We start from the raw sequence: 15,391 nt of genomic DNA on the forward strand, positions 1-15,391 counted from the left end.
GAGACATCCACTCTTGATTCCAGCATTTCAGGCTCCTGAGTCTTAAAGTTACTAAAAGAAATCAAGCCTGCAGAAAACCAAAAGCATTCCCAGTGAAACAGACTGAAAGTCCTCAGTCAAGACAGGGTCTGGTCCCAAAGAAATCATTGCAGTAAAGGTAACAGGAACTGGGATGGCTTCCAGGACTATTTTTCTTTCCTCTTTTTTTCCCCCCCCCTTCTTATTAAGATTTCATCTGGACAGATGATTACCCTGCACTGCCTACTGAACCTCTCTGAGCTGCACTTAAATTTATATTCTCCAACAAACCTCATGGAGACAGTCAGGAAACAGCAGTAGTGGCCAGTAGACTATTAGGGCCTTTGAGACCACCACCCCACCCCCATATAATTTTTCTAAGGTTTCAGGGAATATTTTCAGACATGCTTACACTTGGGGGTAAAAAGTACAAAAGTCCCTAAAAACCTGGAACTATTAGATGCTGAAAGCCAATATTCATGGTGTTTTGTCAGCCACCATCTCATCCTCCCAATCAAGAATTATAAAACACTTGAAAGGAGAGAAAATCCTAATCAGAACTTTCATCTTGCTGCCTTACAGCCTCCCGTAAGAATTTTTATTCATTCCAATCAATGAAGATTAGCATGTGATCATCTCATAATAATGAGTTTTCAGAAGGATCCTCATGAATGACTGCGATGAATTTATGTGACAGCACTGGTATGAAACTACAACAGAATCAGCAAGTAGAGGAAATTTAATAAACCAGTTGTGTTATCATTGCTGAATGAAAGAGACAATCACCTACCTCTGCCAGGGCTGTGATGGACCTTTAAAAAAAGGCTACTGTGTAGATAAGGGGTCTGAAACCTTTCTGTGCACTTGGGAAGTACAAGAATGCCAGACAGAAGTCATCTATGTTTAAACTCTACTAAAAATCTGTACCCAGAAGTATTTACAAGTGCAAATGTAAAGTAATTAAATTGGTACTGCAGCACACTGTCACCTAAACTCTACAGCAAATGAAAATGCCTGTAGAATTTGGTAGGCCAAGTGTGATACCCCACCCACTCTTCTGATTGGTTACAAAAAGGTACAGCTACTTCATCAAATATCAACATTTCTAAGGAATATGCACTTCTTGGTTCAGTTCATGTATCAAACAGACACGTTTCTGGCTCAGGAACTGCATGCAAGACCAGAAGCATGTGCTGGAAAACCCAGCTCAAAGCCTATCCTTTTGATTTTTTAAAATCTGAGGGTTCAAGTGTACTAAAGCTTGAAGCATCCCAAGCAGAAGACATTTACCATTTATCATTAACCTTTGTTCTAAGGAATATTTGAAGAATACTCTTACCATAAAATGTCAGGTACCCAAAGAGAGCAGACATGAAGTAAATTAGGAAACTCAGACCAATTCCTGTGACAGTTACTTTCTGCATTCTCCTTTTGGATGGACTAAAATGGAAAAAGAAAAGGAAATCAGTGTTGTTTTATCTGTATTGAGGATGATTAAACACAGCACAATCTATATAGTACCTTGCCTTTCATAAGGAAGTACTGGCCTAATTTAAGGCTACTGAGCATTTGCTGAGGTCTGTGCTCTCACTGATATTTAGGGGGTTTAAAAGTATTTTTAATCTGGTAATTAAAAGGACACTTTTCAAGCAGACAATTTAACACTGACACCATCTTGTATGGAATTCAGACATCCCAGTGTTTCTTTTAAAAGAAAATTGGGATTTACACAGGATGATGCCTATTCAGAGCCAGGAACAGAATCTGTCAAAAACCCTCACTGGATCAGATATTGCCAAATGCAGATTCAGTTACTGCAATAAAAACTGACTATTAAAGGACCTTAGCAAATGACCTTTTTTTTCCCCCAATTGTCCAGGGCAGGACAATATCTTGACATTGATGATGGAACCTCATTTGCTACTTTTCTCCCCTCTAAGAGAGAAAAAGCCAGTACAGACTAAAACTACATTTCCCAAAACCATGAAAGCTCCTCATTATGCAGTGTTTTATGGCACTGACTTAAAAACAAAAATTACTCTGGATAAATTTGGGGAAAATATTGCAAAGAATGGTTATAATTATATTTCAATATTGCATGTGTTCATACATTACCTTTGGAGCTCACAATAGATTGGCAAGACTGAGGTATGGCACAGGAAAGAGAAGGCCATGGTTGGTATTGCATAAGCGCTCTGAAAGAAAACATCTTGTAAGTTGCTTGCTGTTATTACTGGTTGGAAAAGTATCTGTATGAACTCAGAATTCAGTTCAAGTGTTGGAAGTCAGTGGAAATACTTCCAGATGAATACTTTGAGATAAATCTTCACAAGGCAGAAACTGTGTCTCTGAATCAGTTCACAAAAATTCAACCTTTTCAAGTCATGTAAGTTCAAGTGGACATAGCTCAGTTTCATCATCAGAAGTCATGCTGCCTATAAGCCAAAAACTGGAAGATTCTTTTTTGACAATACTGAAGCCAAGTACTTATGTAGAAAGAGCAGGATGTGTCCCAGAGCCAATGTATCATTTGTGAAATTCTCTAAGAAGTTTTCCAAATTCTAATATCCATGGCTATCTATCAAATTACTGATTCCTTCACCCTGACCTCACTATTGCATTACTCCTTCAGAAAAATTTGGATAAAACAGAAAATATAACATGCTTTGGCATCTTAAATTTTAAGACAGTTATGTAATTAAAGATGCAGCCACACAATTAGTGGTGTATTATTCTAAAAATCTGTAATAAAAGAGATGAGTCATCTAGTACAGCTTACTGTAATTGCCAAGTAGAATAAGATGAACTACTACAAACACTTTTGTGCTGAAATAAGCAGGCCTGCACTGGTAAAGATATGCCACTTTTTATTGATAAAGCTAATTTTAAAAAAAGAAGCAGAGATGAGTCCCAAGATTCTTTAAAGCACAAAAGGTCAGAATCTCACAGTTGACATTCTGGTCAAAGCACCATTTTTTCTTTGATCTACAGGTAACATTTGTCTGATGTTTGCATTGCCCAAGCCTTTTTTTTTTTTTTTTTCTTTCCCTTTTTCTTGGGGGAAGTAGGATGGACTTTTGTTTTTTCAGACAAATGCTGCCACATCCATCCTAAATCTCACTACAGGGCTATCCCAGATTAACCTTTTTCCTTTTGTTTTCACCCCACAGAGACCAGGGCTCTACATGGCATCTCCTGCAAGTTTTAATGGGTGGTTACTTGACTTAAATGTCACATTAACTAACAAATACCAGAGCTGGCACCCAACAGATGCACAAGATTGCATCAGGCCTGAAGAATCCACTTCAGGTAAGGGAAAACTAAGGTTAGGTCCAGGCAGTGTCAGTGCTCAACCCTGCTAGGAACTAAGAGCACACAGCCAAGTAGCACCAACTTCCAGCTGAGGGCACATTAAGTTGGCTTGATCTGATTACATGATAAGGCTGACCACTGCTTCATCTGTTATACTTTCTTCTTTGGTCATATTTCCAAAATATTTTCATAAATGCTAACTTGGACAGTCAGCTCTCATACNAAAAAAAAAAAAAAAAAAAAAAAAAAAAAAAAAAAAAAAAAAAGTGAGACTGGATAACACTTGGCAGCAGGTACAGAAAATATTTCAGCAGCCCATAACGAGTTTTACACAAGGACAGCTTACCCTAGGTAAGGTTTAAACCCCAATTTTTTAAAAACCACCACCCCCCTTTAAGTTTGTGTATTGTTAATAGAGATTACCTCTTTTGAAAGATGAAAGAGCTTTGCTTTACAATCCCCAGTAGAATTGGAAACCTGCAAAACATAAATGAAAAAAAGAAAAAAAGGCATAATGAAAGAATAAGCCCAAACCACAGACATGAAACTTTTCAGATTGTGATGATTAATAAAAGAAGGAATTTAAATTGCAAGCCATTCTGAAAGTGTTAATGTAAAAAAAGCATTAGAGTTTACTAGTAAAATTAGAACTTCAAACCAGCATGCACTTTACCTGTAAAGTCTCTATGGCACTACTCAGAGGTAGAGGACAAGGGATCGACCATTTTTTAATCATAACCTGCAGAGACAGAGTATTTCATGTATGAATGATATCCTAAAAATCAGTTTTCAATTTAGATACACATAGCTGAAGTATCAGCCTGTTGGAACACACAGCAGGGAGCTACACCCCCAGTAAATTACCAGGCCTGCCTGGCAGACAGGCCACCAGAAGGAGACTGGACAGAAAAGCCTGTCAGTGCCATTCCACCCAGCTGCTCACCCTGCACAGCTGGCAGCCTTATGGCCCAGGGATCTGGAGGTGGGGCACTGCAATGGGCTCTGACATGAGCTGAAATACAACCAGCACTCCCCAGCCACTCTCCCTGGGCTCCACACCAAGGGCCTCCCGGCCGGAATTGCTGCTGCGTTAGCGATCCCAGGCTCGCGCCCGGAGCACACAAGCCCTCAACAGAGATAGAGCAGAGCCTAGGGCTAATCTTAAAAGGCAGAAACATATGGTTTGGACTAGAAAGCAAAGGAAAAACAATAAATGCAATTATTGTCCCAGAATGTCATTGGGCCTTCAGCTACACCCTGCTGGTTTAGGGACTGCCAAGTAACAGGGCTGAAAATCAAAGGGAAATTAAACTAAGAAATGTTACCTCCTTTTTCAGGAGCCCAGTTTAAAATGATAGTTGCATTGCTCTCCTCACCCTAATTAATTTCCTATTGTAGTTGCCTGGCTTTAGAGGTTATAATTCTTTTGAAGCCTAGAGCAAATAATTAAAAACTTAATTAAAGACTCAGATTCACGAGAAGAATAACATGCAAGGGAGCTCTTCTCCTGGCTCGGAGAACTGTGCTTTGCATGCTGCCAAGTGGTGTTTCCCAGAGGATTAGATGCTCCCTCTTGTCACCAGTGCCAGGAGAGGCAAACAAATGTTACCTCTGGCCAAAATGTGGGGAAAGAAAACTGTGGGTACAGGGCAGGCTGAGTGCACCGTGGCAGTAACACATTTTAAACTGCACAAGAGCAGCTCACTCTAGGTATGGAACTAGGTGGGAGCCTGCTCAACAGCAGCCTGCAAACACCAAACACTAAAATATTATTTGGGCCTGGGTTGTATTTAAAGGCACCCAGACAGAGGAAGGCTTTGAAGGCTCCAAAGCAGTCAGCTTTGTGGGAACTCCCCCACTCCAGTCTAAAGCTGGAATAGGCACTGCAAAGGGGCATGGAGCTGGAGGGCAAGGTTGGGGAAAGTAAAATGTGCCTGGCAGTGGTGAGGGGAAGTTTTCCTGCAAGCTAAAGAGCAAAGATATTTATAAACATTGCAGAGGGAGGAGCAGACAAGCCAAACATAAAAGGCTGGAGAACATTTTTCTAAAATAAATGTAAGACAGATTAAGAGCAGACTGAAGTGGAAATAAAAGAAGACAAAATAAAATGTACTAGGTGCATTTAAAAGATCTGTATTTATATTTTCCCACCTGTTTAATTATTCAAATGTATTTGGGTTGAAATCTAATGAGTTTCCCCAACAGGAAAGGATTTTTAAGCTGGCAGCACAGCCCAGTGAGCTGAACAGTTGTGCAGGCACCACAACCCTCCTCTAGAACTTTAAGCCTATTTAATTTAAACATTCTTTTGAGTGTAACAAATGTTTGGTTTTAAGTGAAAAGTACTTAAAAATCAAGGGAGATTATAGTGGAGAAAGGGTATTTTAAGCCACTACCAAAAACACTGGTAAAGATAAAGTGTTCTAATAGTCTCAGTGATTTTTGCTATCCTGCAGAGGGAAAAGAAGAATGCCTTTATTCCAGCAGTACTGACAGCACTCAGCAAAGGGGCTGTCTGTGCAAAACATCATTCATTGCATATGGCAGGTTCCCAATCTGCAACATGTTTTGTTCTGGGAATATAAACAAGAGATTTAGATAAACACCATCAGCAATCATTAACACCTCTGCTGAACAAGCTACCAATAATGCTGTCTCCACACACACAGAAAAAATACAAGCCTGTCTTTAGGCTTCACCAATATTTAATAGAGCAAGAGGGGAGGTAATGATAAAAAAAATTTCTTTTCCCTGAGTATTCAAGTCAGGGAAATATTCAACAACTGAGCAACAAAAGTGCTCAGGACCTCAGAGAATCTGGCTTTGAATTAATAGTTACACACACTTGTTTTTCTCCTAGATCAGCTCATCTCACTGTTTGCAGTATTTTTGCAAGTAAAGCCTAGAACCAGTTTTTTGGCTTTAAAGGAAGAGCTATTGAGGCACAGAGAGGACATTTGAGACCCAGAACAAAGAAGTCTCCAGGCCTTTGCTCAGTGCACTCCCTGACCAGACTGACCAAGACGTCTCTTTTCTGCAGGCTGCAGTAAAATTGTGGCTTGCTGGCAAAAAGCTGAACAGATGGTGTGCACTTGAAAAGGCACAGAATTACTGTATATGCAAAATATAATTATATCACTTCCATATGACTAACACAGTTCTCTTCTGGAACAAATTAAAACATATCTGCCACACAGAAATTAACAGTGTGCAAACTAAAACACCATTTCAACAGCACATATCACCCACTTCAAAGCAATTAGATATGAAAACTAAACCACATTTAATGCCTTTGACTTTCAGGGCCTGAACAAGTCAAAGGGAATATTCTGTCAAGAGTATTGGTTTTCTGGAAATATCTGTAACGGCTTTTAAAAATTTTGACCTGAGTTAGATTTACTGTGGCTGCTGCTTTGCCATTTAACAAGAAAGAGTAAGCACTCAAACTTAACCATTTCATAAAAAATCCAGCAGTCTGTACTCCTTCATTAGCACTTTCTACCCACTTTTTTGATAGAGAATCACAAACTAAAATCTAGTTTAACTCATCCCAACTTGGCATGGCTGCACACAACTCTTACTTACACATTTGCTTTTTCAGAGACTGAAGTTGTTTTCAAATGCATCCACCCATTACAGCAGCTTTCCTCAGAGATCCATACACATTCCCTTTGAAATCCAGGAGCTGAACAGGTTTTAAAAGCCTTGCAACTTGCTTCAGCCAAAGGCCTATGTCAGCATTATAGCTAGTGCTTTTCTTTACCTTCTTTTTTCCAATTTTTTTTTTCTTTTAAAGATAAATTTTAGGAGAGAGGTCAAAAGTTAAGGTAATTTATAAATATTACAAATGAATTTCCATTAACTCTGGAGAAGCTGTGGCTGCTTCTCAGTGTTCAGCTTAAGAAGAATACTTCCCAAGGTCCTACAAACACTGCAGCTCTCCAGGGATACCCTAGGGAGATGTTTTGACAGCTTTGAAGTTTGGTTTTATCACATGGTTTAGTTCCTAATGGATTGCCTTGGTCTCCTGGATGGCATGTTTGTTCAACTTGCCTTCAACTCTGTTTATCCCTTTGTAAAACAGGTATTAAATGCAAGTCAATGCAAGCCAGAATGACAGGGCAGAGGGGGAACATTTTTGCCAGGCTCCCAAATAAGATTCAAATAGATGACAGAGTGAGAGTAGCTCAGTTGTAGCACATATTACACATATGCCTGTAAAAAAGAAAAAAAGTGCAACTTAAAGGCAAATTTTCTCTCTTAGATCTGCCTAGCAGGTCTCACTTTTGATATTTGGAAACATCTACCTCACAGGGGCCTTGAGAGGGTGAACATCAGGGTCAAAAACCCCCATATGGCTCAGAGAAAAGAACTTTTCCTTTCAGCTGGAAAGGAGAATAAGGTCATTGACGTATTAATGAATCCTGTAAACTGCCTTAATGAAGTTCTAGTTTTCTTTGCCTTTTTCTGAACTCTGTCACTCCATTATACATGTAAATTTAATTTATTTTGGAGTATATTAAATTTTCTGCTGCACTAGTTGTAGTAAGTAATAGTTAGAAGTTAAGAAAACAGAATTCCATTCCTCTGCTAGTAGCGAAACACAAATATATGTGCCAGCTCCCTTTGCTGCACCATCAGCAAAAAAAAAAAAAAGAATTGTTATATTTACCAGCCCAAAATATAATTATTTTAAATCTTTTCACATGCTTGGAAGTTCATACACATTTCCCAGCCTCAGCAAAACAAACGCAATCTGTCCAAGCAAGCACATACTGAACTTGAAGAAAATGCTAAATTTCACATAAAAAATTGAGGGGGAGGGGAAGACAATTAATTTCAAAACAGGCCTATGAAAACATTCAAACAATAAGGAAAAAAAAAGGTAAACTGTGCAGAGATTTTTAACTTACCACAAGAGTAAAGTACACCGTAAAGAAAAATGATAAACTACTTGTGTAGCCAAGAAAGCCTGTAAAATAACAGTAAAAATAAAAGAGAATTTATAAGGAAAGTGATCCTAATGTACAGCTAAAGCTTTACATTTTAGGCATGTTTTCTATTACAGTGCTTGGTATCTGGGGCTTAGGACTCAGAATAACAACATTCCAACTGCCTGTCACAGATCATTTATGTAGTTTTGTAGGGCAGAATTAGAACTGGCTTACCACTAATGGCATGCTGTAAGTAAATGCAGCTCTTTAATGTTCTGCTGTAAAGATTTTATTTTAGTATTGCAGACAAAATACTACTGCAACCCAAGTAATAGGTTAACTAGGCAGGGCTGGAAGGCAGAACACACTACAACTTAAGTAATCACCACCACCAGCAGCCCCCCCGCCAGTTTAAATAAATAAATAACCCATTAAGGTTTTAAAGTCTTCAGCTGTAATTGCTACTAAAGTAGAATAATATTCGCTTCTCTCCTTTAATTACTCACCAATTTTAGGAAGAAGGGCAAGAGGAAAAACAATGCAGACTGAAGTAAGCAGCAGCAGCAGTCTCCCATCGAGGTACCAAGACCTGTTGGAAATTTGATTTAAGACTGACACAAAGCTCAGGAGTCCTAAAAATATGTTTAATTTAGAACTGAGATCTTAGACAAAGCAAACACTAGGACAAGAAGAAAACATTTTCCTGTCTCACATGCTATTTACATGAATTTGTACTCATAGTTTCTACACTGATATAAAACAGCACTCACAGATAATGATGGAGGAGAGCATCATTCTGTAAGAAACCAGCATTGCAAGCACTGTTCCACAGGCAAGTGTCTGCATGAGTCAGGGGCCTGATGTGTGCCAATTAATATTTCTCATCAGCACAATATGCAAATCCCTGCCTTGATTCACAGCTATGGTCAGAGGGAAGGGTATTTCATACTCTACAGATTTCCAGCAGAAGTACTTACATAGCAGTGTGTATCTAAAACTGGATTACAATGAGCTGCATATTTACACACCTGAAGAAACAGCAACATCATTTCCCACTCACTGCTGAGCTTCCCTTCCTTGCATACATCCATGAAAGATGTAAAGGACAGAAGGGATAAAAATTGGGCTGATGAAATTTGGTAGAATGTTTATACATAAAACCACACACATTAAAAAAGCACTGTAGAGGCACATGAAGTCCTCACACATTTAAAATCTATTTGAAGCATCAAAATCCCATCTCTGAAGTGAGGAAAGCACAGATGGATAAGTTGTTAAGTAACAGAAACATCTTGAGGGTGGCTGCCCCGACTTGGCAATAACCATATCCTGTACTGATAAACATCTTGCACATCAGCCTCCAACTTTACCACCTATAAACACCTTGACTTTTGACCTTCCAGTTTATTTAGTCCAGGATATGGTTAGCACCTAATAAACAGGCAGCACCTCAAGTTATCATGAGGGAAGTACCATAACACCTGTGTTAAAGAAGAATCATCATACAGGTATATTAACTACTGCTATACATCATTGACAGACATTTGTATCACTTGTTTGAAAAGAAGATGTAATGTAAGTAAACAGAGAAATTTCAAGGTTAAGGGCATCTTCACTGTATCAAACCCAAAGCAACCATTAGGTGACAATGTCTATATTAAAAACAAGATAAAATACATCATTCTTCAAAAAGTATCTTATTAGTTATGTCTGCTACTGCTAGAGTGAAGAAGCAACTTTGCCAAGATTGGCTTCTTGCTGTAGCATTTATTCTTCACATTGTTATTATTTAGCATTCATATATTTTTAAACTTTTCCTTTCTTTCCAGTCTGGTGGATGTTCAGATTAGGAGGAACAGCATCATGGCAGAGAACATAAGGATCATGCATGATGTGTAGATGTGGAACCCCTGTTTAAATCTCCTGACCCTAAACAGGCAGCAAACCCACAGCTGCCACCAAGGTTCACAAGCTCAGCAGAACAGACAGAAAATTATTTTGGTTACTTTATGGTAAATGAAGAAATGTTTCTGGGTGAGGGGAGGAACAGAGAGGAAAACAGCAGTGAGGAAATGAAAGAGAAAAAGTAATTTTGTACATTGCTTCATTTTGGAATATCAATTTTTATACTTAAAAAAACCTCAAATTGCATAGTGGACTGGTTATTGGAAAATGTGTCCATTTTCTCCTCAAAGTACTGCTGTAAAAATACACTTATTTTCCAAAGGCAGAATAAATATTTTGATAGTGCCTTTAAAATCAATCTGATCTGTAAATTTAATCCTCTATGATAAAAGCATTCAAAATATGAAATACAGAATATAAATCCTTGACTCTGCTGAAAAAGCTTTGGCATGCAGATGTTTCTACTCCCACCCCCATTTTTTTAACTAAAAGCAGACATTTATAAATTGCTTTAATTTCATTCCTGAATTCAACAGAACAAGATATTCATATGTTCTAAATTAGGATCATACTCTCAGTTCATATCAATTATACAACACACAAGCAAGACAACTTAATTGCATCAATCACATCCTCTGACAGGGTCATTAAATGTTAACAGAGGGCTCACAAATTACAACTTTTTAACACAATCCTCATTTGAAACTATGTTCATGTCATCAAAACTATGTGGAATTCTTGTTATGCAGACAAAAACATCTCCACTCAATATTAATAAGTGTTCATATTGTATGGTTTTGTTTTTTAAAAAGGCATGAGGATGTGTTAGACTGGCTCTGAGCCTTTCAAACACACGCACACCTGCTAACCTCTATCTATAAAAATAATTTAATGCACAGAACGTTCTTTAAATGGTTTTCCCAAATGTGCAGCTCAGAAGGGTTTATGCATGTAAAATACTTTCACAGATAGTTTAACTGACACTTTTGATACATCCTAACTACAGTTAAGATAAATTCTGCACCAAATGAAAGTGTATCAGGTGCCATAATGACTTAACAAAAACAGAACAGTTGTGCAATCCCATCTGGAAACAAGTGGTCCAGGTAAAAATGTTGAACCAAACTATTCAATATTTATGCCCTCTGCATAAATAAGTTGTTTCTTAGGCTTGGTATTTGATTACCTGTTTTTGTTGAACAATTTCCTACAATTTAAAATGTCTGCTAGTAAAAATGTACACTTAATATCTGCAAAAAAATATACAGAAACAAAAGATTGTGATATACCACAGCCATTAATATGGCAAAAGAAATTAAATATAGATGTAGGCATGCATATGTGCATGTTCCTGGAATACTGCTTGACCACTGCACTTGAACAATTTGCTAGGAAAAAATACTAGAGGAGGGAAATTGTGTAAAATAAACATTGATTACATGAGAACTCAAATTTACAGAGGCAGAAATTGGATGAGACCAGGCTGCCAATCACCTATGTACTGGTGCTGTGGTTAGGATTCCTAATCTCAGCTCTTTCTAAATGCCAAGCTGAACTTCATTCCCATCTCCAACTGTAATTTCAGCTAAGGAAGAAGTGTGGGTGTTGGCAGAGCTGACAGATGACTGAGGATTACAACAGCTCAGGTGATTTGTAACAAGCAATTCAACACTGTAACCTGTCTGAGAGCTCACATCAGATCTGAGGTAGGACCCAGACAGACAAAGCTGTTGGGAGCATTATCCCACAGGCACCTTAATGAAGAAGTTTTCACAGTGCCTTTTTCAGACAGAACAACCCTTTGAGCAGCACAGGGTAACTCCAGCTTCTACCTAAAAGGAGTTTTCTTAAGCTGTTTGTTTCAAAGTGTATCTTTGCTGAAAGAAAAATCACTTTGCATAAAGAGAGCTGACATAAAATTAAAACCAGTTGTAAAGAGATGTTAGATGCTGAATTTGGGGTTGGACAGATTGGAACACATGCAGCAGATACAGCAGCAGCTCATCACCACTGTGTATGGAGAGTGAGGTTGAAGTATGAGCTTGAAGGAGAAGATTACAGCACCCAAATGAAAGGCTGGTGACTTCCATAGCTGGAAGAGATGCATTAGCAGAGTAAAAATAACATATATACATAAAATGTAATAGTTTAGGAAAAAAGAGAAAACTGACAAAAAACCCTACTAAAACTGTGAAGGCCAGGAGGGCAGAAAGACAGAAAGCAAGATTACAGACACAATTAACTTTTCAAACTCATTATAAAATCCAGAAGTTGTAAGTGATAAAATGGAAAATCAACTAAAGTACCCTTTAGAAAGCTGATTTCCTACTTAAAATTCACCCACCACATCCAGGAATAATACAAGCATCACACAGCCTTGAGACAATTTTACCACATTTCAATCCAGAGCAAGTTTTCAGCTCAAAACATCTGAAAATAGCAGTTTGGAAAAACAGTAATGCACTCCAAGATACACTGTTATGAATGACAGCAACACTGGAACAACTCAAACAAGATATTTCAGTGCTGAAGCTGCAGTGTTTGCCTCAGATTTCTTGTGACAGTTCCGATGGAAATGTGAGGGACACACTCCTTACAAACAGCTTTACAGCTCAACTGCAAAAAATAACTTCTTTACTGGGAGCCAACTTTAGGAATTATAAACCAAGTCTGGAAACCTGGCATTTTTCCCAAGACAAGTCCAATTACTAGAGCAAGACAACAAAATATTTCAATATAAATGCCTGCCATTTTTTGTACTGTGATTTTGAATTATGTGAAGTGCAAACATGACAGCAGTGGAAATGTTTCTTCTCCTCTCCCTCCCAGTACCTTCCTGCTCCCCCTTTTAAAATATTAGAGAAGGGAGATTCCTGTAGATGGAGTTTTGCCACTGACTTTAAGGTCGTAGGACGGGAAATTGCCATGAGGAAAGAATCACGCTTAGTGCGTGTGTGCTGCAAAAGACTTGCCAAATACATTTCATATTCCAACAACTCATGTAAATGACTATTTATTTGCACTTGTGAGATCAGAGAAGTGTCAGTACCCATCTCTTTCAGCAGTGCTGAGCCCCTTTTTTCTTCACAACGAACACAGAACACACAAGCAATTTTCCTTACCCACTCTCAGCTCCGCTCAAAAGCCCCGCAACAGCCCCAGGAAGTTCAGACTTCACAATTAACAGATAAGATGACATGGCTGCAAACAGAAGCAGGACAGATTTAGCAGAGGAACAGCAGCATCTCAGCCAGCACGGCTGGACCGGCGGGGTTACGCCTGGAACATCTCAGCTCCGTGTGAGACACCGCGGCACCAGAACCAGAATTTATTTTCTCATATACTTCCTTTAAAAATAGCTGCAAGTATTGCACTGATGTCAGCTAATGCCTCCAAAGAGACTCTTACAATGTGAGTCTTGAAACAAGGAAAACATAATCCAAAGGACTAAAAGGCAAAATAATATAATATACAGGCCTGCCCTTCTACCTGGGAATATAGAACTACAGGCCAGAGAGAGACTATAAGGCTGCAGCACTCCTCCTTCCTCTTTATGAGACATTATTCATGATGACAGTAAATAATATTTGTTTCTCTCAATACAGTAGGGTTTTAAAAAGACTCTGTTTTGATAGTTGTTCAATTGCTGTTGTACTAAATAAATATAAGACAGAAATTCAAACACAAGTATATGACTTTAAGGGTTTTTTTTTATATATACTGCAAGGTTCGGTCCTCAGAGCTAAGAGGTTTATCAGTGACAGATCCCTGCTTCTCATGATAAATCCATTACCACCAAGATCCCAACAATAATTACAAGTGAAGAACTGTACAGGAACTGTAAAGCAGAAGAGAAATTATTAGCTACTCTTACAGGAGTATTGACTTGGAATTAATTTTTTTAAATTTTATTCAACAGAAAGCAATCCAAAAACTCCTTCACAGCACCAGTTTTCTCCTTCACTAAAAACCGTGATCAAAGGAATGCATGAGAGGGTTTTTAAATCCCAATTTATACTAGTCTGATAACTTCACATACTGTTCAGGTTTTTTTATGTAACCAGCAGAGAATTACTCAAAAAACCAGGCTTTACAAACAGCTTCAATGAGCATCAAAGTCTATGTGAAACTAATTTCCATCCTGCAGCAGCAAGTAATGTCTCAGTAAAAGCTTAATTATATTCAATCCCTGACAAAAATTCATCTGTTTTACTCAAATTTTACTGTTCTGTATTCAGTAATTCTTTAGAATTTTACCACGGTCTATTTATTTATCCTTTACAATTAAAACATACATTTTGAAAAGGCAAACCAGCAAACTTTCATAAGCTGACATTTGAATAAGTTAGTATGGTTTTTATTATTAAACAAATTTTTTGAATCTTAAAGGAAAAGACACGTGGACTCAGACACTGCTGTACTACAGAAGTTACTGTTAAATTTTGAAGAAAGGGTAAGGTGGTCCCTATAAAGAAGGAGAATTTTATTAATACAAACGGACATCTACCTACCACAAGGTTAAATTAAAACCATTTGGTAAGTCACTAAATAATAATATTCACTTCTTCATAATTAAAACCTCTGTTTTTTTTTCAAATATTTATGTATCTTTAGTGACATGTAGCTGTTGATTGTGTGTGCTGAGGTATTTATCTGCTGTCCTGATTTACTCTCCTCCAACAGAATGTAGGTTCAACCAGAGAAAAATTACAGCATGAGTATTTCTAAGTCACTAGAATTTGTAAGTAAATTAACCCAATTTTTCATGCTAAGTTGCAGGCAGCTGCATATTTCATTCTAATTTTTAAAAAAAACTAAGTGGGGGAGAAGGGAAAGGAAAATTCCTCTAAATTGCAATTCAGCCTTATTTATCCATTAGCCTTCTCTCCTGTATGATACTTTATACACAAGCAGGTCAGAATTTTCATATACTTACGTCCTTCAGAAAGATTTCAAACTAGCTCTTTTGCAGTCCCCACTGCAGAAACCTTCAAATTAATTTCCAGATCAGATTTCCTCCAATATGCAATCTGTCACTCTGCCCTTGCATTCCTATTAGCCTCTGGCTAATCACTTGATCGCTTATCCTTTGTTGCTCACTCTTTGTTTTTGAGGAGTCCTATTTCACTGAATTCCACTCCTAAGGAGGGAGCAGTCCTGTACTGAGAAACTGGTGCATGCTGAACATTTGTATGCATCTTTCTTCCTCTCTCTGGGCATAT

At 38.0% G+C, this 15,391-nt stretch overlaps 1 protein-coding gene across 4 annotated transcripts in view; it reads right to left on the reverse strand.

Moving 5' to 3' along the window:
* Window positions 1–15,391, reverse strand: part of SLC38A6 (solute carrier family 38 member 6) — a 37,926-nt gene that overhangs the window by 6,957 nt on the left and 15,578 nt on the right. For all 4 annotated transcript variants that reach the window (XM_033515129.1, XM_015632003.1, XM_015632005.3 and 1 more), the window contains 7 exons: window positions 13,292–13,370; window positions 8,771–8,853; window positions 8,244–8,302; window positions 4,004–4,069; window positions 3,754–3,807; window positions 2,134–2,213; window positions 1,358–1,458 (listed from right to left, as the gene is read on the reverse strand). In XM_033515129.1, coding sequence (XP_033371020.1) covers window positions 1,358–1,458; window positions 2,134–2,213; window positions 3,754–3,807; window positions 4,004–4,069; window positions 8,244–8,302; window positions 8,771–8,853; window positions 13,292–13,370 — 522 coding nt within the window. The remainder of the gene's footprint in view (window positions 1–1,357; window positions 1,459–2,133; window positions 2,214–3,753; window positions 3,808–4,003; window positions 4,070–8,243; window positions 8,303–8,770; window positions 8,854–13,291; window positions 13,371–15,391) is intronic.

The sequence above is a fragment of the Parus major genome, chromosome 5 (assembly GCF_001522545.3).
Source record: "Parus major isolate Abel chromosome 5, Parus_major1.1, whole genome shotgun sequence".
NCBI classification, from domain to species: Eukaryota; Metazoa; Chordata; class Aves; order Passeriformes; family Paridae; genus Parus; species Parus major.